This window comes from Phaethon aethereus, assembly GCF_964289735.1.
Source record: "Phaethon aethereus genome assembly, chromosome: 12".
Classification (NCBI taxonomy): Eukaryota; Metazoa; Chordata; class Aves; order Phaethontiformes; family Phaethontidae; genus Phaethon; species Phaethon aethereus.
Genome location: NC_138588.1, coordinates 14629799 through 14656503, shown reverse-complemented (window position 1 = coordinate 14656503; position 26705 = coordinate 14629799). Strand labels below are relative to the sequence as shown.

Genomic DNA, 26705 nt, shown 5'->3' with positions numbered 1-26705 from the left:
GATGTGTCAGGTCCTGTAGCTATCTACATCACAATGTTAGGGAACGATTTTCAATGATAATCCTCAAATTCCGGACTCTGTTCCGCAGTAAGGTCAGAAAAAGGATCTTCTGAGAATCTCAAAGGAAATTGTGCCTGTAGAATACATAATGAGGTCTGTCTCTATTTGTGTTTTCATATCTTTCAACAGCACGAGTAGTGTTTAGTGCTTATTCTTCATCTGATCCTTCAGAGTACTATGGTGCAGGAGGTCAGCTCTTTTAATCACGCTTTAGTGACAAGGGGAAGCTGTATCACATAACACTGGATAATCTACATGAGACTACACAGGAATTGTAAGGCACAGTAAAGAAAAAACAAACTCTGAAACACCCCCAAAACTACTGTGTTCTAATCTTAGACCATCCTTTCTCTCCTTAGAGGCTATGTGTGGTTTAAAAGCATAGAAAATCCAAGATTTTCATGAGAGTTTTTGACAAAAATCTGAAATAGGTGACAAGGGGAATTGCCATACATCCCTTAGAAGATACTCAGTGATGTGTAGCACTTTTCTAATCTGAGAAGCTGTGACTGTTTACTGATTTAGTTTTTAATTACTTTGCATTGAGAGAAATTCTGTTGCTTCTCCACTTCATGTCTTAGTAGTTTCCCTGGCAGATACACTTTAACAGTTCATACATTTAAGTGATTGTTTTCCTTCATGAGAAAAGCAGGGATAAAAAAAGCTAATTTTACTGAAATTTCTATATTAGCTAACAAAGATACAGTTTATTGAAAAAGGCAAAGATTTTTCCAGGAAATGGAATTCCTTTCACTAGGGAATTATACTGCCTCCTTTGGTGGGATACATACAGAACACAAATTTAAGATCACTAGGATATTAACATTTAACAAATACTGAAAACACAAGCATTCACACTGAATATGGTACACATCAGAGAAAGCGCAAAAATACCAGGCAGGCAGCAGACAAAATTTCTTACCAGGTCATGCACAAGCTAGAAAATCATCTTGTTACTGGGACCACAAAGGCCAATGTAGTTACTTTCTATCAGAGGTTGTTGTTATAACCAGAAAATAGAATGTATTTGCTAAATTCACCTGGAATTGGACTTAGTTTGGCCAAAATTCGATTGAATACTAATATCAGACTGTGGACATAACACACATAGAAAGGTGCATGCAAGTGCTAGAAGTTTTAGGGGGCTTTGTGCTCACAAATTGCATGAACAAGTTTGTGTGTGCACAGCTGGAGGCATCTGGCAGGTCATCCAGCCTTGTGTATACACATGCTCATGCTTATTGATGCAGCGTCATACGGAGGAGTGGAATACAAAGAGGTATGCGGGCTGGCCATCCAGGTGCTAGACACCTGGTGATGTTGTGATGACTAAGAATATGTTAGCAAGATTTTTAAATGCTATTGTTATTTTTGTTTAACTACTGGAAAATACGGTCATTTGAGTGTCTCACCAGGACTGAAATGTGCACTTTTCATTTATTTGACTGTGTGCTAGTGAGTTCCCAGGGCAAATCAGAGTGTCCTCAGGCATCGGCCGTTGACTGGCATCATCCAAATATACCACAGCCGTGACCTGCTTTTTTTTTCTGGTATGGTATAGCAAAGATGGGAGCTATTATGATGGTTCTATACTATAAAATTCTGGGGGACTTCACAAACTGGTGAAGATGGCTTTAGGATGGCCTTCTAGGATGTGCAATGGAGATAAGGTAAGTCAGTGTTTGGTACCTCTGCACATCACACACACTAACTATTGTGGATTACCTTCTGTATATCTTTTATGCATAAATTAATCCACTGATTTTTTTTTTTTTTACTATGAAAATATGTTCAGCTATGATGCCTTAAAACCCAAAATATTTTTTGGGGAAAAAAAAGAGATTTCAGTGGAAGTAGGAAGAGTTACTGTTTCCCTGGTTATTGTTAGGGGAAGAATAGATGAGTGTCATTAATGTGCCATATCTAATTTAAACGTCAAAAGAGAGAAAAGACCATTTATCCCTTGGCTTCTGGGGTTCCATTTACAGTTCACAGCATGTGCGGGCTAGTCTTAAAATATATCGGAAGGTTGCCCACGTGTCAAAATACAATTTTGTTTTTAAAAAGCAAACATATTTTGGTAGTGGAAATGTTATTAACTTGTTAATGTGTAAATCATACTTTTCCACCAATTCCTCTTATGTTCTTGAATATTTCTGTTATTTTACCATCTTCTTAAATAATAGTTAATTTTTACCCACAACAGAACATACTCATAAATTTGTTGGCACACTTCATAAGATCTCTTATTTTTGGATTATTAAATAGATGATTAGAAGTTTGACTTTTTCTTAATGTTTAACAAAAGCAGAGAATACTTTTGCTGAACAGCTGAATAAAATAAGAAATTTTTGAACATCATTGTTTCCAAATGCTGCCTGTGAATTTTTTTATACATACAAGCCTTGGAAAAGAGTTAAAGATCTGATGCATTTGGCTGCTTGCAACATAATGTGTTAGATTGAGCTATTCCGTGCTGCAATTTAATGCGTGCTAGTATGGACATAATCTTGTTAACAGCAAATCTGGTAGTGTTTCTATAGGAAACTAGAGATGCAAATTACTTTTGCAGGAGTTAAATGCAACCTCTCTAATCTGAATTCCATTTATCTGCAATTTCACAGGTTTAATTGTTTATAGTTTCCTAATGGGACCACCTGTTTACTTCTGTTCAGAAAATAGTTTTACATATTGTATGTATGTCTAGGAAAGATACAGGTATTTATCGGGTCTGTCACTTTAGTGGTTCTTTTTGTCTCTGAGAGACATCATCCTTTCGCCACCCCCCCATCTGACTAGCTAGGTACAGTGAATCCCATTTTGAGATGTTTGGCTGCCGCTGCTCTAAATACCTAGGCCTCTAATATACCAGATTTAAAGATGGACACTTCAGAACAATTCTGCTTCAGTCTGGGCCTCTGTCATCCCATCAAAGTCTTTAGGGCCACATATAGATTCCTATAGGAATTCCTAGGCATTACATGTAAAGTTGGAAATGAACATCCTGGGGTGGAAATAGGATTTACTTACAGTCAACGTAATACTGTTGTACATAAACAACCTGCTTTTACTGTCAACCTTTTTTTGATCCTAATAGCTGTAGCTCATTTCTGCCATGTTATGCCATCAGGTGAAAAGCAACACAAGCATTAACTCTTTTTCTTTCTCTTTTATCAGCTTCCAGCTTGTCAGACACGAAAAATAAGTATTTAGTGCAAATGTATGCACTCCTTTTGGAGGAAACAAATAGGAGCTAAACCAAAATTCTACATTATGACAATCTGTTCCCATGATTTTGGACTCGATTTTTAAAAATAGACAGTGGGTTGGATCCCACTTTACTACTCTTACTTTATTATGGCAGACTGATCTCATTTATGTAATTTTTTAAGTACCCTTCCTGTTTGGCTACAGCAGAAGAGGGGAGGTAATAAAGAAACTCATATCGGTCAGACTTGTATTTTAATGTCAGGAGAGCTGAGCGCCCAGGTTTTTCTCTATTTATAGAGCTCCCTGCCCTGCAGTATGCAATAGGCCTACTCCGAACACAGGGACTGCTGCTTGATTGTGGTATTGTGACTGTGTAGTTTGAAAGATGTACTGATCACAATGTGACACTGAGGAGATTGACAGTGTTTAATTTTTCTTAGAATTAGTTTTGCTTCAACAGAAATAGGTCATTATTCTGCTGAAAATTACCTGATTTTTTTATGCCCTCCACAAGCAAAAAATGGAACTATTTTCTTCCTGCAAGGAAACAGCTTACAGATTTTATTGCTGGCTTTGTTTCTTGTAAGTACTGGTTCAATAAGGCAAATTGGCCATTAGCATTTATGCTCTTGGAATAGCTAGGGGAATAAGCATTCCAATTTTGAGGACAAACATTTTAGAGGCACTTTGATATGGGTGACAAAAAATTGAACATGAATGTACTTTTCCTCAGGAAGTTCCCCTAAGAAGAAACAAACAAAAACTTTGAATTTATTGTTTAGATCTTTTTTCTTAGACCATGAATCAGAGATGCACTTAAGGTACCTAACAAAGGGATTTTAGAAAAATATCTCTGAATTCTCTCCAAGGGTTGCATGTTGCACCACATATATAGGAAATGTTGCTTTGATACTGTAGCACCCTTAATAATTCATCCTCATTAACATAAAAAGAGAAAGCAAAAAGGATAAGAATTGATGAGGGATTTTGAAAGAAAACTGCTATGAAAAATCCTAAATATTTTTTTACTATATTTTTTTATTATATAAGCTATTGGGAGCAACAGGAAAACTAATATTTTCTTGAGGAAAACAGAACATTTTGGAGATTCAAGAAAATATTCTGATTTGAAAATAATTTGATAGATATAGACATAAAGTGGTACTCAGCTTTTCTCTGCCCTTATCTTTATCAGGATTTATGGACGCTTAGCTGTTTTTATGATACATCACATTCAACATGTAGGATTGGATCCAAGACCTTAATAGAAAAGTATTTTGCACAGAACATAAAAGCATGGAAGACAAGATTATTTGTAATATTCTGAGAGTGAAAGAGGCTTAATAGGAACCACAAAAAACATAGCCATGTCTGGATGATAAATATATTGTTTTAAAATTTGATATTAAATTTTCAATGACTACAAGGCTGCAGAAGTTTATTTCATCTTCTCTGGAGCAGGAAGTATTTTTGCCCTGGCAGCTTCAAGAAGCTATTACTAGCTCAACAAAAACGCTTTACCATGGAGTTAATCTGTAGGTCCATTTGAAAGGTGCTATTCATTGCATGTCACAGGGGACTATCTTACCTCTGCAGCGTCCCCCTGTGGATGTGGAAATACGAAATAATGCATTTTCCAATTCTCTCTGTAATGTGGTCACATTAGATCAAAGTTTTGTGAAACTATCAAACTACAGTCTTAACAAAAAAAAGCTGATGTATGTGTAACTTCTTTTTTAAAGCCAGCTACTGATAATAAGGATAGTATATCCATGATCTAAACATTGGTTTTTAACAAGAAGACAGGAGCTTGAAAAGATGTTAATTTCTTCATTAACTTTCAAAACAGTCAGTCAGTAAAGTATTGAAGCACATGTTTATGTTCTTTTACTGTTGACAGGACTTCAGACACTTCTAAGTCTTCTGAGATATAAAAGGAGATAAAGCTAAGCATGTTCTGGACTGTTGAGTAGCAGCTCTTGGCAAAACGGTGCCAAATCTTGAATACAAGCAGGCCCTCAGATACTGAAAAGTGCACTTAAAAATGTTTTACAGGTTTTTTTAGAAATTCTGAAGGACTTTACATGATCTGGCTAGTAAAACTTTTCAATTTAGAGTGTCAATTGAATGCCCAAGCATAGCTCTTTTTGATTTTAGATCATAGGGAATTATACAAATGCATCAATGGAAATTAGTAGGAAATGTCACTTTTCTTAGCCTTAGAAAATATGGTCAGGAATAATAAAAGATGCTTACTATCACAAACCTCATAAGAGAATCTCTCTCCTTCTTTCTTCTGCTCAGTGGATTGCAAGTCAAAGGCATTAGACAAAGACATGACACATTACAGACAAAGCACAGAGCACATATTCTACAAAATTTTCAGATACAGGCAAAACGTACCACTACATAAAAAAGCAAAGTATAGTCCAACACAAACATTAAAATAAAGCTGGCACTACAGTTTACAACACAAAACACCCAGTGCTGGTTGAACTTTACAGATCATTAGCATGTTTCTGTGAATTAGTGTTAAGTCTTTCTAGTATTGTCAGGACATTGAATAGTTCTTGTAGACTTTTTTTAGTTTTCATTGCAAGCAGAAGTGAAGACTGTGACTAGGTTGAAAATATGATGCTAATGATCTCTAAGAAACTTTGAATGAACAAGGAAACAAATATGATTCACCTCCTTTCCTCCCATGGACTCAAACATTTTCTCAAGCTGGACTCTTAATTGTTGAATGTTGTTCATCAATATACAGGGCTGCAAAGAGAGTACATGGCAAATGTGAGAATGTGCACGTTACGTTCGTTTTATGTAGGAATATATGTATTGACAGCCTCTGGGCTGAAGACCAGTTCTTCGGCAGCCCTACATTCATGCAATTTTGTTTTTTAGAGGAGGATCTCAGATTCCCGACCACTGCTGCCTCCCCTTCCTCCTTTAATTCACACCCCTCTTTGCCCAGTCAGGAAACCCACTCAGCCAGTGACTGCCCATTATGCCCTTAAGACAATGTTGCCCCACAGAAAACTGAATACCTTCTCCCAACAGCTGCGCAGTTTTCACATCCCACTGTTTCACATCCTGAACCTTAGATCCCATGTAGTTGCTAGTCATACTTAATACAATTATGTCTGGTGGATTCATGCAAGTAGTACATTATCGTCTCTTTGACAGTAGACACAATAATGATCAAAGTACTTTGTGAATGAAAATAGACTGGGGAAAAGGGAGTGCCAGATTGCTTTCTAGACCAGTCTTTGCAGAAAACTGTGACAGCACTGTAACCCAGGTAATGGATGATGTTCCAGTATTTGAATAAATCAAGAGGCAGTTCTGTTAATAACAGAGTAATATTTCAGAAATGTACATTTTGCATTGCTTGAAAAAACAGTGAATGAATTAGGCAATAGACTTTTGTGAACATATTATTTTAGTCTAAAATATTGCTGTTTAAGCTCATTTCTTTAAGGCAGAACACAGAGTGAAAGAGCAATTGCTGGATGAATACAAGGTAGAAATAAAACATGGATAAAATTAAGGAGCTTATTACAAAATCATGGAAGAAAGGATCTATTACTGGAATTTTCTGTACTCAGATTACATTATATGCTAGTTTGGTGTGGTGCAGGGGAAGCAATATGACAATACTTGCTAAAAGATTTATGCTTGGCCCAGGTCAGTGTGTTCTAGTGCATGACTGGATTAGTTTAGACACTAAAGTAATGCATTTCAGTAAAACACATACACTTTTTTCAGACAACAAGAAGGTGATGGAGTGTTGACAGTCATTGATACTCATTTGTACCTTCTAGTTAATAGCGTTTCAGCATGTAGTGCTGAAACATGGTGGGATTGGATTTTGGTATTCAAAGGATCAATAACATGATTTAGCTTTAGTTAGTTCTACATTACTCTCAAAGAAATTCGGTGTCAGAGTCCTCAACTGAAGGGAAAAAAAAAGAAATTTGAGTTAACTTCTTAATACTTACATCACTGCTTCCCACTAAAGCATGCTACTTGCCCTCCTGCAAAAGACAGCTGTATTTGTATAAAGGTTGAACTATCACCTCCCTTTCTGTCTCTTGAAAAATCCACAAACCCCACTTCTTCTATTTGTTTATCTACCTTCTATTAATTTATGATCACTAAGACTGTGTCTTCCTCTCCTGTGCTATCACCTCTCTTCTGACATATTCATTATTCTGGAAACTGTCTGCAGTATCACAGATCAATGATCATCATTTCTGATGGGGGAATAAATAGCTGAATATAACGTCTTGGTTCTTTTGTTCAAAAGAATTGCAAATGCCTTTGGCAATATACTGAAGCTATCACATAAATACTTCATATTGAGGCAGTTTTCAAAGTTTCCTCTGAGGCTAGCTAAGGTTGCTTTTTCAGAGCCTAAGCCTACCTTGGCTCAGTGAAAAAATTTCTATTGCTATCAGTAAATAACAGAACCAGAGCTTAAAAACATTCTCATCTTGTTATTTCATTATCATCTTGCCCTTCAGAATATTCATTGCAGCAATTTACAGGAAGTGGCCAGATTCAACAACACGTAAAAATGAGTGGCAAGTAAATACATAAAACCCAGTTTGTTTGTAAACTCTGACAGGAGGAGGGAGGTAAGAGGATGTATTAACATTAGATACATGTCTTCATGAAAAGCACCTTTGTATGCTTTTACTTGAACAGCTTATATGCACATTTTATAGTGTTTCATAAAAATAGTAAATGTATTGACTTGAAAAAGAATGCCAAAATCTAACTTTAATCATAAAAAGTGTTTGTTTTAATCTATTCTATCAACTCTAATGCAGGAGATGTACTTTTAATACAATTGAGACCACCCGATCAAATGGTCTTTTATTAAGATAAAAGTATGTATGGTAGCTTCCGTTAAAAATAAGTTATGTCCCCAAAAGCATTTGATATAATACTTTATACAATAATGAGATTAATTCCATCTAAAGCCCTGGTAAAGCTTGTCATACCAGAGTGGCTTCAGAAATCAATCACTCCAACAATTACAAAAATCCCAGGACAGGCCATAAGACTACACAGTTTGCCTTGATGACTCAACACTATGTATCAAAACTCATTTCTTCTAGAAAGCAGTAAGCTTTACTTAATATTAGCATGAAATTGAAAGAAATGGAAAAAAATAGCTACAGATTTTATTTCTTTTTTACATTAAATTTTGAGAATAGTTATGGTTCATATGGGGTCAAATACAGGGCAAATTATTTTAGACGAAGCTTGGTTTGGACTGATTAACGTTAAAGTAGAAGACATGTAATACATTCACTCCTCCATACTGGGGAGGGAGAGTGTTCTGTTCTTTTCAGCTCTGTATTTGCCCCGGAGGGGAGAAAGGTGAGGAATATGTAGAAGATGTACCTGTAAAGTTAAAAACGCATGAAGATTTAAATCCTGCTAAATTATGGTGAAAAAACCTGGCAATATGGCGTGCTGGTTTATCATCTATCAACTGGTATCCAGGGACAGGATGCGGGCAAATGTTTCAAAGCTGCATCAGAGGATGCATCAGAGGATGTTCAGGCTTGACATTAGGAAGCATTTCTTTAACGAGAGAGTGGTCAACACCGGAACAGGCTTCCTAGAGAGGTGGTCGATGCCCCAAGCCTGTCAGTGTTTAAGAGGCATTTGGACAATGTCTTTAATAACAGGCTTTAACTTTTGGTCATCCCTAAAGTAGTAGGTAGCTCAGGTAGTTGGACCCGATCATTGTAGGTCCCTTCCAAAAGAACTATTCTATAACTAGCATGTTTCCCAGTGTTTCTACAGCTATAAGACTGACTCTTCTTACACAATGATTGCAAAACTTGGCCTGGTGCTTTTACTCTTTTCAGATGTGGAAAAGATTTAGTAGGGCCAGAAGAAAGATGTGTGGATATCTACTAAACTGAGTCTTTTCAATGTATTTACTGCAAAGGGCTTCAAGGTTGAAAATATCTGAAGTGGGAAGTTTAAACTGAGACATGACCCATCTATATAAATAAAAGTCATTCCTCTGTAAAAAATTGGTATTTTTATTTATTAACTCTATTTTACACAAAATTGTGTAGAAGGAACAAAGTGGTACAAGTCTCTCCTAGCAAATATATCTGTGGCCTGAAAAATTAGTAAGTTTAGTCTTTTGCAATGTTGCTTATAAGAAGAACCGCAATAATCGATATTCAGCTGCAATAGATGTCTTTCTGAATTCTATTATTGCGTACATGTTGGTGACCTCTAGATTGTGACAGTGTCTCACACTACTGAGAGCACTGTCAAGTATGAGTGTGTCCTCCAGCCATGCACAGGGGTGTCACACATATAGCTGAGATCTGTGTATGAGCTATATAAGGGCAATACTTTTAAAGGTGAATAGTATGAGGGTGGTACTGCAGTTATTTATCAAATTGTAGATTGATACATCTGTACAACATACTACCAAACATAGCAGACAGCACCAAATGCTGCCTGCCTCAGGAGTACTAGCTTTGTTTGAATATCAATGATACTGAAAAGACAGTTTACAGTTTTCCTTGGTCATGTTAACCTATTGATAATGTTTTGATTTGCTTAACCACATCTTTAGTGTCCATATCTCATTTATTTCTGAGTCCACGGCAATCTGGTCCTTCATTAGAGAGGCCCTTGTAAGCTGTGAGGCAACAAAATAGCACAACTTTCTTCTCACTCTTGTGTGGATAAAGCACAGAGAGTGAGTGGTAGTAGCAGAAAAGTCTGCACACACTCCCTGCCCTGGGAACAATGATCTTGTAATCTCTCTAATGAATAAATGGATAAAGAGAAGCAAGCCAAAGCAAAATGAAAACTCAAACAGAAATATTTTCCTCTGTTTGGAAAAAAAAGATATAGTGACCATATTCACCATTGTATAAGGCTGTTATCCAGGGAGTGCTGTAAATCTTGTAGATTTTCTTTTTTTCCTTTAATACATAAAATAATAACTAGCATTCTTAACTAATTTCACCTATTCCAGCTTTTACACAGCAACGTAAACAGCTATGAAAACATGTTGTCCTTAGTAAAAAATACAGCAAAACAAAAATCCCTTCCTCCATTCATGCTTTTTCTTATATACAAAAGCGATTACATTTTCAAAAGTACAGTACGTCATTTAACGACAATTTCTGAGGCAGAAACAAAACATAGCTTTTTACTCACCACATTTTCTTTATCACAATATGAGCTGAAGTAATTTGAAATAATTACAGCATACTGAAGAAGCACTTTGTTGATAGTCTAGGAGAGGAGAAGCAGCTTTTAAATGGTAAATTTCATAATGTGAAACAAAAATAAAAAAACTACAAAGGGAGGTTTATATAAATTACAGATTTTGCAGGTGCTTACACATCTAGTATATAGTATTTTTTTAGATATAATGTAAACAGTCCTGTGAGCACATTTTCAAATAAATCCCCGCACAACAGATAGTGGGTTGTTCTTAATGGAATGTAATCTTCAATAGCAGAGATACTTTCAATTTAGTCATACTGTTTTTGAGAAGCATTGAGAGCTCTACTTCTTGCAATGTGCTACATACTTAATGGAACAGCAGCAAGCTCAAAAAATCCTCTAGGGTGACAATGCATAGCTTAAAAATATAATGGAAAAATAAGACCAAGGGAGCACTGTTTAAAGCCTGGCCATATGAGCTTACCTTACAGTAACCATGTAAATAGGAACTTTGTTTGCAAATGGAAAACTGTTGCGATGGAAGAACAGGAATAAACATAAATGCAAACTTTTTTAAAGCCATCAGGACTATAATGGAAATCTAAAGCTTTTGAGGAAATGTGACAATCCAAACAGAAAGCTGGCCTAACAAAGTTGAGTTTATCAAACAGCAGATGAATAAGAACTACCACCTCAGGACTTCAGCCAACAATACTGTATTGACATACCATGAATTTTGCATTCCCTTGCACTGCCGAATTAGATAATTGCATTTCACTGGATCGCTCCGTTAAGAGAATTGTAGTCAGTGCTTAGCAAAAATAATTAATTGTCTAATAGATAAAGATATGAAATCTCAGAGAGGATAAAACTTCTCAGACTGGTAAATGGTTTTGACAAAGTAGATGAAAAACTGTCTTAAGCCACAGACAGCACGTATTTCTAAGGATCCTAGTCAGAGATAGATTCTCATCAACATTGGAATTGCTGAGCTTTTAAGTACATGGCAACACGATGTCGCTCTGAAGCTTAATTGAGATGCATTGATTTTAATTTACCTTTGCAAATCTTCTCATTAAATGAGATAGTGCTTCTGGATTAGGACACTCCAGTTTCCTAATAATCTCAAAGCTTTGATTGAGCTGTGTGAAGACGTCAACCACAGAACAAGAGAAGAGGGCATGATCTGATGTTTGCTGAAACTAGAGAGAAACATGCAAATGAGTTAATCCTTGGTCAGAGATGAAAACTGTATGACCTGATTTTCTTACACTTGAAATTCTTCCTAGAGCAATAAAAAGTAATAAATAAAAAATAAATTTTAAAAAAGTCTCACTGATAATACTGAGAAATGTGACTTTTCACATTTCTATTACTTTCAAACCCCTTATAAATAAAACCAAAATTCTCTTTCATGACATCAGTATTGCATCAAAGTTTAGCGAAACCATAGATTGAAGTCTATGGGGAGTTTAGGCAGATGGAATTAGAGCAGGAATTTGTCCATAGGATTATTTTCCAAGAACTGTTCCTGACTGCGTATCTTGTGAGGTCTAACAGGGATACTATGGGACCAAACGTACTTCTGGTTTTGCAATATTAAATAACTGTCTGAATCCTTTCTTCTTTTCTTTAAAAAATAAAAGGCTCACCCCATCTTTCTTGTCTCTTTCTAGTGCTCCATGAAGAAATTCCATTGAAACATCCTCGTTTTCATCCAGCCACTGAATGACAAATGGTTCAAACCACCTGAAAATTAAAACAATTTTGTAAAGTAAAGTACATTTCATAAAGATCCTGAGAGGAGAGATGCCATACCACGATGCCATAGCACCCAGCAGTTTGGCTTCATTTGTCTTCACATCTGTTCTAGTTACTAAAAAGTCCATCATCCTAGAAAAATTTTTGTCGCCAAAGACAATGTGGCTACCAAAAAGATTTCCAGGCTTCTGTTTTACAACACTCTAACTGATATACCCTGGTGACGTAGAATTAGCAGGAGCCATCAGAAGAATGTGCCCGTTTTACAGGGGATCATAATCTGCACATTTTTTAATTTTAGAATGCCTGTTTTATCAATATTTGTTCTTTGTTAACATTTATTTTTTATTTGTATGTAATATAACTGGGAGAAAACTTTGTTTTAATAGAAGATCAGCCGTGTTTTATTTGTCTGTAGTTTATTTTTAAAAGTTTAAAAGTAATAAAAGGCCCCAAACCATCTTGGCAAATTATCAAACTTGCGAAGATTAAGGAATGATGTTAAGGATAGCTCGTATAAAAGGACAGGATTGAATAACTTAATTGCAGGAGGAAAGGTGAAAGTGAAAACAACAGCTGACTGTTAACCCAATGCAGTAAGAATAATTTCAGTACTATATCCCATTAGCATTCTATCTTTATTGAAATTTGTGTATGAAACATGCAGGGGCCTATAACTAATACTGCTGCCGTTCCAACATTTCACATTTTCTTTAGGCATTTTCTGACCAAAATATTTTGTCATCTATGAAAACCTGCAGTTACAACAGTTGGGTGAAGAATCCTATGAAATAGCTAATAGCACTTTTAGTACCTGCACTATTTCATTTGATAGAATGAGGAAAGAGGAGGAAGTGCCAAAAGTAAAGAGTTGTTAGTGCTATGCACCTTGAGATCTTGCACAAACTTGAGCATAAGTATTTGACCAAAATAAACCTTGCACTAAGACCAAATTCATAGGAGACTTCCCTGTATGCTACTTACAGAGAGTATTCAGGCGCTGCATCCTTGAAAGCAGAGAGTTCTCGCACATATTCATTATAAAACCATTTCACTTTGAAGTGCAAATTCATATAATCTGTGCTTTTGCATAACCGCTGCTTTTCATGTTCTGTAATAGAAGGAATTGAAATAAAAGCATTTAATAGCATTCTGAAAGTAAATAACATTCTTGTACCTCAGTGCACTAGTGACATAATAATACAGTACCTGCATTTTAAAACACAATTGGTTTGATTTTTTTAGGGATAGTAATACCCACAGTTTCAATCTTTAGGTTCTGAGTACCCTTAGGAAAACAACAAGAACAAAACAAAGACCAGATCACAAGTTAGGCTTTTCAACTCTCTTCACTGCAGTGAGGAAAACCCACAAACTTGCTGACTTCCTGTTCTTTAGATTCTTCTTTAGCTGTTACAAAATGCCTGAGAAGCTGTGTCAGGTATCAAGTTAGAAAAGACAACTGTAGCTGTGTAGTAGCCAAATGAAGTAACAACTATAAATGCCAGTCCTATATGAATCTGTGAAACCTGCATTAGTAAAAAGGCTGCATTTATCACATATGTGATATGTGTTAAGAAAGAGGAGACAACTCCACGGTTATACAGCCATCTCATTTATACACGGCACAAGTAGAAAACCTGGTTTAATAAAGTGTTTTTGGAGTTTTTCAAATGGGCTTCTCCACCTTCTCAGCATCCTCCTGTTTTCAACATACTGGATATGCAGATGATCATGGATGGCAAGAGTCATGGAGCCACCGGTAACCACTTTCTGCATTTTTAAAGTCTGATCTAATTGGTTGGGAACAAATGTCCATCTTTCTTCCACGATTATGATCGTTATTTTAGCTGATACACTACGCTCTGCAGCCATTCCCATCCAGCTGCTTCAGGCCCTAGACAGCTCCATTCTTTCACTGCATTAGCCAACAGGCACTTTATCTTTGCTCAAACTTTTTCCTTCTCCCACTGCAGGAAACCACGGACCCACAAATATTGGGCAGAATAGTCCTTTCACATACTGCTCACAGCATCCTAAAATCTCCACAGATCTCATCTGTTTGCGGTGTCATATCACTTGCACGTTCTTCCTTAAGCAAAAGACTAATCTCTTTTCCCAGCTCCCTTAAAAAGTAACTTAATACAGATGCTCAACAGGAATGACGTTCTTGTGTAAATAGTATGTATTGTGAACTCATCTCTTTCAAACCTCCTTTTTGCTCCTTACTTCTGCTTGCATCATAACATAGTATTACACAAATTTTTCATATATATTTGGATGTGAACCGAATTTTATGTAACAGTGGGAGCATGCCATCCCGTCATACACACCCCTGAATGTAGCACAGTTCTCTGTCAGTGCAAATGAACTGTGAAATACACATTCTGTGTTTTTCAGATCTGACCAGGTACAGTAAGAGGAAATTTTTAGTTTTATTATTATGCGAAATCAGCACTCTAGTGGTATCACGGTGCCAGAAGAAGAATAAGTTTTTCAGAAGCATATTATTATGCAGTGAATTACCAATTTTTGTGGGAATTGGCTTATGAAGTGCCCCTGTGGGCTTTTATTGCCTTTTTAGCAATTTGTTAACATTTTCACCTTCAGTGCCTTTTCATCACACTCCAGAAAAATAAGTAAATCAGTTTCTGTCTAAATATTGTATTTGTTTATGCCCAGTCGCTACTTGAGAGTATGACAAATTCTCCCTACCATAATATCATTGGTTACTAGCCTTGAACAGAACCACAGAGAGAAATACGTATTCGTACCCTCATGGTTCTTACTTTCTACAGACCTGAGGAATCTTATTTTTTTTATTCTAGTAGGAGTTTTTCTACAATCTATTGCAGGCAGCTAGGTGACGAAAAATTTGCTCAGTGAAAAGTAGTTCTTACAAGTGTCTTTGAGAACAATTATCTTATTGCTATCAGATTCACTGCACAACTACTGCTTAAGTCATTATTAAGAAAAATCTGTCTCGTATTGCATCCCATTAGAGTGGAATTTCTGAAATGAATGGTGATTTTTCATTCAAGTGTCGCATGAATGGGTTATTAGATTATACAATGCAACTTAAGAATGTTTGCTATAGTATCACAAACCAAGCAAATGCTTACTTCCATTTTAGAAATGAGCTGCTGCCAATGATGGGCAAACTTGACCAGGAGGGCACAACTTACACAATACCATTCCTTTATATTTTCTCTTTTAAGTTAAGATCTAAATTATAACACATTAGGAATGAGCACAAAAGTAATTCATGAGTAACTGAGTTTTTTTTCTCCAAGCTATTATACCTTGGAACAGGTATTTCAAAAGTGTCTCTCAGGATATTACTTTTAGCTACTTATAAGTGAAAAAGGCATCCTCAGTTCCTAATATTAACCTATGAGAACATTGGAAAATACTTCACATGATTTACACAGTCATTTTGTATCCATGCATATTACTTCTTCATTTTATATAAACCAAAGAACAGAGAAAACAGGTGCCCATATGAGTCACCCCGTGACAATTTTAACTGGGTGCTATTAGATGGGCTTATCCACAGTAACCACGGATTTGGGCTAGAAAGCATAGGAACATCACTGTAGGTATTCTAAATTTAGATTAGGACCTATGGATTGCTTTCTTCAGTTTTGAAAAACTTGCAGTATTTAATGCAAATGTGAGACAACACAAGAGATATGTATGCAGTTTGGAGACCTGTGTCTATTTTCCTGGAAGGAAAGCTGGCACCATGTTTTCCAATACAGATATATCCATTTTGGACTTTCTAGAAGACAGATAGAGTAGCAGCACAATACAACTCTTTCTAAAAACGTCCACTCTTGCTTTGCAAAATTATTATAATACCAAGTCAGTCTTGAACTAAACCTGCCAGTTGTATGGTATGCAAATCTGCTCACAGCAGAGATTATGACAGAAATACTAGACCTTTCTCGTAATTAATTCTAGTTAAAGAGAGTCTCCAGTATAGTAAACCTTATATTATTAATCTTTTTTTTTGTGCTGCTACTTTTATGAAACGTTCATTGTAGTGCAGCATGTTTTTATAAGCAACTCTTAATCTACCGAGTTTCATAACAAGGACATTTGCAGTTCCCATTAGTGATAATGGCACTTCATTCTATATTACTGTATCATGAATCAATGAATAAAATACTGATAAGATTTCTGTAAACTCTAAAATCTGTAAACTGTAATCTGCGTGTATGGGGCACTTTAGCTGCTTTTATCTATTGCAGTTCCAGTAAGAGCATCTTTTTTACAGTATTGATTACACCGTGGTTTTTTTTTAACATCTCCTTGAGAGTAATGGCTTAATATGCTTTCCGCAGGTTTGCAGTAATAGACATTGTAACTGCAACTACAACGAAAACTGTATAAAGAGTCGTTCCATCTCAGTTGTGCAAATTACAATTGCAGTAATACCTTTAAGAAGACATCCAGTAAGCAACAGCACCGAGGAAAAAAAAAAAAAGAAATCTGTTCACGTGCTATTTGTGTAATCAAGAAGGGATTTTTTTTAAAAAGACTACCATGTGGAAAGCATTAATATATGCAAATGTGTTTGGTGTGTGATGAAATCCGCCACTGACCTGGTGACACTGTAACTAGCAAACAATCTAATTGCAGACAATTGTTCTTTTGCAGAAAAATGTATAAAGAGACATTATAGGAAAGACTATAATCCAAGGTACTTTCCTCACAGGCCTGTGAGCAAACAGCAATACTTCAGAATCATGTTTGATTTCTTGCTCATTTTCCCCACAATTGCTAAGGAAAGCCGAGAACATTTTCTTAAGGCAGCAAACAAAAAGAAACTGCAATACAATTATTATGTTTTGGTATGTTTGTAGTATCATAGTATTTTGTCAATAAAGTCATAATAAGGACTTATTAAACAGAAACATCTACATGACACTAAATACATAATGCCATTAAACAAACTGGAATAGAATCCCATTCACTACAGAATCCTTTTCCCTTTTTGACCTTGAGGTAAAAATATCACATATCATGTTTTGATATGTATTAGTTGCGAAAAAAGGAAAAAAGGGCAATCTAACAACCTTCATAAAAGATGAACATTTTAAATATTCAGGTAATCAATTTGATACTTTGTTCAGTCTAATTTTCCCTTATTTGGGTACAAAAGCTGAGAGCAAATTTTTTTTCTACAGCAGTTTCCTAGCCCTTTTTTTGTGTAATAATATACAGTTAAACTGCTTCAAGGAGTCTAATGAGTTGGTTTTAAAAAGTATTTCAAATCCTTATAAACAAGAACTGCAAGAAGTAAATTTGTCTGTAAAAATGAACAAATTGACTGGGTATACATAAATATATCATAGAATGGTTTGGCTTGGACGGGACCTTAAAGATCATCTAGTTCCAAACCCCCTGCAATGGGTGGGTCACCTTCCACTAGACCAGGTTGCTCAAAGCCCCATCCGGCCTGGCCTTGAATGTCTGACAAAATAGATGAATATACATCTCCATGAATATCTAACAAAAAAAGGTTGACCAGTTTCCAGGCTTTAAAGATAGTATTTCAGAGATGAATAACTACTACAAAGAGTATTTATGTGTAGCAAATTAATTATATCACAATCAGTTGGTTTGACTGTTACATATATGCTGTCGCACTACAGTTTATTAAAATGGAAATGACTGAGACTAAGTGTAAGGGAATTGTGTTTGGATTAACTGCAAAATTTCCCACCAAAACTCACATGCTATTTTCAACCATTGTGCCATAATTCCATATTATTTGCAATAATTACTTACCAATCATTCTAGACACTACTGGCTGCATATTTTGTCTATTTCTTTCAGAACTGCTGTTTCAGAAAATCTGCTATTTCCAAACTTTCAGTTGTGTAATTAGGAAGTATATGCATGCCACAAACTGAGTATGGCTAGTGGAAGAAGAGCTCTTAAGGAAGTCCTATGAGAAACGGTATTTATTGAGTATGAATTGGTATTCCTCCCTCTGAATCACTGTAAAAACATTACACCAATATGATGCACCTATGTTTTGGATAAAAGTAGAAGTTAACATTTTGGATACTTGATCCCAGTGCAACTTCCCTATAGTACAGGAGTTGGTTGCTATGCCATTCCCCTTTTAATGTGGATATTATGCTTATAATGGTCTAGACTTAATTCCTGTACCACTGAAATGAACTGGAAGACTCTGAATGTAACATACTGGATCAGGCTGCAAATGAAGAAAAATGTAAACTCAAAGAAAGTTCATAACCGACTTAGAAGGAAACATTACATTCTACTAGACGTCTCATCCCAGGGTCAGAATCATTCTTGTACTTTGCTAAAGGCAATGGAAGTCACTAGTTATTAACTGAAATACAGAGCAGGACACAACTAATTGTTAATTATGCATAATTTATATTTATTTTGATAATGCGAAATACTACTGGTCTTTCTGAAAGGACTCTCCGTGTCAAGATAAATATAGTATTTTGTATTGCACTTACAACTGATTTACAACTGAAAAAAGCTCTCCTTTTAAGAATATATTGTGTCTTTCATAAAAGACTTCTACATAATCAACGTTTTATCTGCATTTGCTTGGAAATTTTCATCAAAATATCTTTGAACACTTCACAAACATAATGGATTACACCTTGAAGATCTCTGTGAAGTGATTACGCTGTGCTATTCACATTTTACAAATGGGGAACTGAGGTATAGAGAGATCAGGTGAATTTATGAGGGAACGTACGTAAATTATGAAAGGTAGTGTAGATCTTTTTCAAAGATTTCTTAACCAGAGTTGTATTTCCTCACTGAACAGAGACCAGGGAAGGAAGGCAGATTCTGTGAAGTCTCATTCTGAATTGTGAGAAAAAATGGATTTACTGTTCTTTTTTATCTTCTTGCCTGCAGTGGAAGTGGGCTAATCAATCCTTGACTTAATGCAGTGCACTTTAAAAGCTGATGTGACATTGCCCTTTATGTTCAAGGAGGAGCTCTCAAAGTGAGAGGCCATTTGCTCAGAGTGCTCTGCTTTGCTTCATGTTTCACAGCAGTTCAAGGCCACCTGCTTAGCATCTGAAAAGGCAGAGCTGTACCTTACTTTCTGGGAGATGTGAAATGCTTATGGGAACTTCAAGGCCATCAAATACCAATGTTACAAACTATCTAAGAGATGCAACATGTAATATCATGTGTGAATCTGCTGCAAACAACCCTATTTTCTACTACAAAACATTATCCATTTTTTATCTACTGTGTTACCTTGCCTAAACATTTCAAATTACTCTAGGCAAATTAACTTTGATATCTTCTTAAGATTAGCGAGTTGCTTTTTTTACTCCTTATTGAAAATTTAGCCTTCTCATCAATTAATTACTACTTCACAGCCAAGTACTTCCAGAAAAGTTCCAGAAAAGTGGATGGATATATTGCCAACAGGACAATGCAGGATGCAAGGTATGCAGCTCAATTAAGCATAAACTTGCTCTGTCCTGCTTGCAAGTAAGACACAGAGAAATGCCAGTACAGCAAATAATTTAATAAGATCCACCTCAGTACAGCTTTTACCCTTCAATATCACATCAGAGTGAAATTTATGTACCATGAAAGCTAACCAGGTCAATACTATTCAAAGAACAAACACTCTGAGACAAAATTCCATCTTTGGATATACATGGCTACTATTGATTACAGAAAGAAATAAGCACTTGCTTCCAAGGACTGAAATAATCTGAATAGTGCTTTGTTCTTGTTAGTAGAATTCTTGCTCTATACATGAATTGACCATGGAAAGCCTAAGGAAATGTAAGCTATGAATGGAGCAGAAGAAATGGTCCATCCTATCTGATATGAGATCTATGATGATGATTAAAGACCTAGTTCTGAAGAATATGATGGAAGTTTCAAATACTTTGTACCAAAGTTTCAACATTTATTCAAAGTAACCACATAATCAGAATGTAATAAAAAAGGAAAAGTAATGCTGGTATAGGAATCCAATTTACATTGATTAGGCTTTCATAAAACTCTAATATGTATAAAAATTGCAAAATAATGAGAGAATGTACATGCTTCTTGGAAAACACTGCTCCTTGGGAAATGTTATCACATAATTAAATGCTATATTATAAAACTTGAATCTGGGAGGAAAAAGAAAATAAAGGTAATGAAGGCATCCTTAACTGTATTGGGTCTGAACTGCTGAATACTCAGCTTTGCATCTTCAATACAATTTTAATGACAGGTTACTTTCGTTTACTTATTGTTTCCTTTTTAAAAAATATATCTTTCCATGAAGGCAACACTTAGACTTGATTCTCTGCTCTTTGCCTCATCACAAGACTGTGAAGTGAGTGTAAAACATTACCAAATAGGCATGGTAGCATTTTATAAGCAATTAGTAGAATGAAGTACAAAACAGGAAGAAGCTGGCAGCAAAATAAATGTGAGGCTGCGCTTTAATGATTACCTGTGTTGTATCTGGATCTGCCTGTAAAGCAGAAGCAAAGGCAAAAACACAGAGGTGTTCTCTAATTGTTACCCAGCAAATTGCACTTACAGCTTATTAAAAGATAATGTGGAAACAAGCAGTTTTAATGGATTTATCCTATTCTCCTTGGGGATGCTGGAACCAGCATCAAATTTTTAGCTTAGAACTAATGCACTTGCTCGTAAGGGGAAATATACCTCTGTATCTATAGGAGGAAAAAAGACACTAGTGAATCTCTGTACTTGGAAAGGTCATGAAAGTAAAAGACTGAGTCTTCAACTGAGAGGCTGGGAGAAGAACAGTTGTTTGCTGTATGAGGAAAGCTTTTACGAAATGTCTTAATGTAGTAAGTAAGTTTAAGAATAGGCAGGATTAAAAATAACATGCAGGTTGTTTGATGTCTTAAATTTTCTTTTACTCAAATATTTTATTGTAGCTGATAAAGAAAAATATTTTAAGAAAGCTTAAAGGTTACTTTTTTCTAAAAGGAAAGAAGTCCAAAATATGAATGGATTCACAGGGTGATTAGCTCACAGAATTCATGAAGAGATGCAGCAGCTAGGTTCCACTCCTATTGTGTGAGCGCTATGCAGCTCCACGCTGACAGAGATCAGGGGAATAAACCCCTCAAGAAATAGGACATGGAAATTCAAGCCCTAGCTTGTTAGACTACATGACTGCGTTAGGGGAATGTCCTGTAGAAGGAAAGGATGAACCTTTTCTCCAACTAACAGATGCAGAACTGCACTAAACAATGCAGGTCCTTTATGTGACTTTCTGTGGGGACAAAATCACAATTTTGCTTGATTTGTTTTTTTTCCCAGCCATAAAATAAATAACCCATAATTATTAATCAATGTAGGGTTCATTTAAAGCATCATTTACAGTCTAATAACCTATTTAGCATGGAAGTACTAGTATATGTTGACTAGCAAAATTGTCTTGCTCATAATTAGGCAATGTTGGAAAAGTCTATACAGAAATGTTTTACAATCAGTGACTGCCTGGGTAAGAGCTAATAACAATGTTTCAGGACAAGATTAATATTCAGTGGTTAAAAGAATATTAAATAAGGCCAGAGCTTTCATTATTAAATATATGCGGCAATATACACTGCTATTATTGTGTGACAACTTTAAGACTAAATAATGAAGTCAGGCATTCACTGATGCACTACATCTTTTCCAATAACATCTGGCACCATGAATACACCTACAATCAGAAATAAAGAAGCTTTAACTTATTAAGATTACTGTAGACTTGTACTGCAGTATAAACACTCAGTAGTACTTATAGTCTGATTATGGTTCAGTATGTAAAATCGAAGAAAATGGGTTAGGGAATGACCAAATGATATAGTGGGCATGCCCCCAAGTGTGAGGTCATGCCATACTACAGATCTCTGAGGTAGTTCCAAGTAAGATGACACATCAATACAGCACAATACGATGCCATGAGGAAGTATTAACTTAGCTTCTGGGAACAGTTCTGTCTACTTTATCTGTCTTAATTAGTGGGTCTAATTAACTTCAACAAAATAGTGCCATTTGGTATGGCTGCAGTGCTTTCCAGGCAAGCCTGAGGATCTCTATGTTGCACATGATAGGTACTCAACCAGATTCACATACTTGCAAAGCTCAGCCCTCTAGTAAATACAGTATGTAGCTGCTGTTATTAACATCATTCTGTTATGCTGACCAAAGAGCATTTCTAACTCCTCTCTTCCTCCAATCATGTCACATTCAATCTTATTGATTATCTGCCAAAGGAAACTTTATTATTAACCCCAACCTTAATCTCCTTGTCTTTGCCTTTACAGCCTCTCTGAAACCCCTATGAGACTACATGTGACTTTATTCCTCAGGTCTGGAAAAAGGAGGATGGAATATATTTGTTGAAGTGTGTGAATGCAGAATGAGATTCACTAAAATAAAAAGTTTTCATATTTTGATACCCTGATGAAACGCTGCATTTTAATGGATGCTGCCCTGTTCTCCCTTCCAGAACCTCAGACCCACGCCCTAGATCTGTTTTGTAGTCTCCCTCTAAGCCAAGGCTATATTGCCTCTTAAGGGAAACATTGTAAATTGTAAAGTTGGGGTGAAAATAGACTGGAAATTTGCCACCAAATGACATGACCTTTCTCTGGGCAGCATTAGCCTTTTTGTTTTTTCTCTATGCTGTCTCTGTGCTCAGCATCAACTAAGGGACCTGCCTCTTCTCTTTCAAATCATTTTACCAGCTTCTATCATGAAAGAAGAATCTGTCAGAGAAATAGGAAGACAGTATCTGCTCATGTATTGAAGACAACAATAAACGTAAAAAGCAAACCTATGGTAGACACATAAAATGGTGTAATGACTTTCTTCCTCTTCTACTTTTATAAGGCCATACACTCCAGAGTCTTAGCTTTGCAGGATCAAGACTGTCTATAGCTGTATTTACACAGCGGCTAATTTATTTCTGGCCTGATTCTGCTCTTGACTTCTGGCCACTACCAGAATTAGATTATCATAATAACAGCAATTAGAATGGTCTCTTTCTAACAGACTGGATAGCTTTGGACATTTGATCTGACCTATTCAAAAGTTAGAGAAATAGAAGATCTGAAAAAGACATTTCTGAGGACATAGAATAAAAAAAAGATACTTTTGTAATTACTTGTCTAATTTCAGCTCATTACCCTCTCATCATCTTTTAACCTTCACATCTTCATACTTGGAAAGGAAAAGATTTATTACCATATGAACAAATCACTTGCACTGCTGGTGAAATTCTGTATGTGTTCTCATTTGTTTGTACCACAAACAAAGAATAATTTGAGGACCTAACAATACAAAATTATCAACATCCTATAAGCTCAGATACACTTGTCTAAACTAAATGCCAAACAACAATGTATGATCTATCACATAAATCACTATTGCTTCCTGAATAACCTGCAAAGAAGACAAGAAAAAAGGGCCAAATGTAATGAAGTTCGTTCTCAGGGAGAAACATGTGATGCGTTCTCCATGCAAAATCTATACATGAAAATAGTCACAAACTCCTTAGATCAGAAAAGAATCAGAACTTGTGTGGGACTTAATTTTGTAAAGTTTGCACAAAAATTTCAATACTGTGCAAAGGGTAAACATTGTTATTAATTTAAAATGGAAGAATATCTAGAATGAAATGATGAACTCAATACTGGACCTTAGTACAGGTTTGTTTGCAAGGCACGTCAGCTTGGCACAGTGTAGCCCTGATCTTGGCAGCTGTGCAGACTTGAACTGTGCTTTGAGATGTTCTTTTCTCTCACCAAAAAAAGAGAGCTGTTTCCCCCAACAGCAGCCATCTACCCTGTCACGTGCAAATACACTGCCGTGGTACATACAGAGATGTGCAGCCGCTGTACTCTTCTCTAGCAAAAGGTCACTGCTATGGAAGTTGCTCTTCCCTCTGTCTTCTCCATGGCACAACAGCAGCCTCCTAGCTAGACTGTCCCGGGCGAGGACCAAGGGAGAAGACCAGGCAGAGGGGTGTAATGGCTGCTGGGGTCTGGCTCACAGGTCCTCTTGGCTCCTGCTGCAAAGGAGGCAGGCAGCGCTGCTGAAGGGCAGCAATTCTCCCCGGCAGCAGCTGCAGATCCGTACATCCCCTGAGCAGATACGAGCGGCATTCAGCTGTACGGTCAGAGGACATGGCCTGAACAGCCATTCTGGACTGCTCTCAGGAAAAAGGGGTGTAAACTGGATGTTCCAGTATTGGTCTTCTGTTAGAGAATGAAGTTATGATATACCCATTTCCTGAATTTAAACTGATAGGAGTGGCTGGTTATATCTGGTAATATATAAGGTGGGAAAAGCCAGAAACAGGATCCTGGATGAGCTAATTTAATCTATTTTATCACATCAGCAATCCTTTTGCAAATTATGTTGGACTATTTCATTGCTTCTGGATTGCATGCAGAAAGGAATCAACTTCATAACACAAAAGATGCTGCTTCAGGAGACTAAAACTAAATTGAATCAGGCAAAGATTGCAATCACAGCCCTGAACATTACATACGAACAGATGGTAGCCTATGTTAATAACTTGGAAGGCAAGACTGGCATAGCAGAATGTAATGCATTTTAATGAACTCCATTAAAACCACGAGGATCAAGCATGATCATATTTAGGGGCTTGCTCCTAATCTTGTAGAATTCAAAGCAAAAAAAATGTATTGCCATTAACAACTGGAGAATCAAACTCCATTTGTAGAATATCCATGGAAAGAATTAATGATTTAAAAAACAGCAAAGACAGAGAGAGAAACAGCATGCTGATCTGGATTTTGTGGCTTGATTTATTGAGGTTCCTGTTTAGGAATGAAACCACAGAAGGTGAAATTATGTATATTTATAATAATTCATAATTAATTTAAATTTTCTTTAGTTATTATTTATACACAGGAACTCTTTCACTACAATTCTGGGAGTGACTTAGAGTCTCTACTGACAAAAAGGGCATTTAATCTCCTCAGAAAGACAGGAACCACAGCAATGCAGAGATGAGACCATATGCAGGGACTGGTTTGGAAAAGACATAGAAAGTCAAGTGCCTCCTAATGAGCCCTCTCTCTCTCTCTCTGCAGAATTAGGATATTAAAATTAATATTTGTTTTAATGTCCTGATCCAGCCCAACCTTCCAAGCTTCATATTGTATAATCAACTCTTCCTCAGGAGCTTCCTGTTCTATTGTTTACAACCAAGAAACAAACTACAGCTTGATCCAAAGCTGCCTTTTGCATGGTCAGTACGCTCTACTTAGCAAATAGAGTGAATTATCTTTTGTGAATCATCTTGTTGCAGTACAGAATGTTTATAGTTCAATGGCTAGAACACTACAAGCACTGGGGTGCTCAGGGATATCCGTGTGCAGAGTATAAATATACAAAGTTATGAAAGCATGACAATATAACAGCTATTAGAAATTCTTACTAATCTGTGCTAGCTATCTGTAAGTGCAATCACAACACTAAGTTGCTGAACAGCCATCTTCTGCTACCTGTTCCTGATTTACAGCCTCTCCAGATATAAGGTTGTTCTCACTGATGTAACTATGAACATGTTCTAACACAAAATAGTGGCTTTCATTTGGTCTTCATGCTTCTCAGCTCTTGGTAGCTTTTGACTTCATTGGTCACTCTCAAAGGATGATCTCCTGCCTGACATTAGCTTTCTTAAACTTGTACTTCTGATTCACTCTGACATGACTATAGAACATCACCTTCAAATACTAGTTTGAGTATCTCTTCTCCTACCCACATCTTAGATTTGATTTCTCATGTCTTTTGTTGTCATTCTACGTATTATAATCACTGATCCTGTAAGTCATTCCTTCCTTTCTTGCTATCTTTTTCTTCCGGTGTGCTTAGTGTGCAAATTCCACATTTAAATAATATAATTAACAAAATAAAGTCACACAACAGCAGATGAAGAAAATAATTCTTCCATTGACAGCCACTCTAGTCACTCATCTTTTCTCTCTTTTTCTTTATATCATAAAAATTTATGGTATCACTGAAGTACCACTACACTGATATTATTGCATTAGACATTCTGGAGCAAATAATAAAAATTAATCTTCAAATTTTCCTTTTTTTAATCCTTTATGCCTGTTGAGTTGCATTGTTTTTCAAATCCAACCTTGTACTTATTTTCACCCCTGGCAGACTTGCTCTATAGTTGTTAGCAGTCTTGACTGAAGACAATGTGAGTTTTGCTTACCTAAAAATCACAGTTAGCTATTTCTGCTACCGTGGAAGTAAAAAAATACTGGGTAGCACTATAAACCCTTTCTTTCTCTGAATAACAATTTTTTATAAAAGGATGAAAAAAAAAAATTTACTTCGTTTTTAAAAAACAGTGCTCTATATTGCAATTCCTTTCACATCACATTGGGGTTGACCATGACATTATAAACTGCACT

General features: G+C 36.2%; 1 protein-coding gene across 1 annotated transcript in view; it reads right to left on the bottom strand.

The window, feature by feature from the left end:
- UNC13C (unc-13 homolog C) overlaps positions 1-26705 on the bottom strand; it is a gene marked incomplete at both ends in the record, with an annotated part of 169106 nt that overhangs the window by 31319 nt on the left and 111082 nt on the right. Inside the window, 5 exons of the mRNA XM_082005380.1 lie at positions 5959-6036; positions 10480-10557; positions 11550-11693; positions 12144-12240; positions 13237-13363. Coding sequence (XP_081861506.1) covers positions 5959-6036; positions 10480-10557; positions 11550-11693; positions 12144-12240; positions 13237-13363 — 524 coding nt within the window. The remainder of the gene's footprint in view (positions 1-5958; positions 6037-10479; positions 10558-11549; positions 11694-12143; positions 12241-13236; positions 13364-26705) is intronic.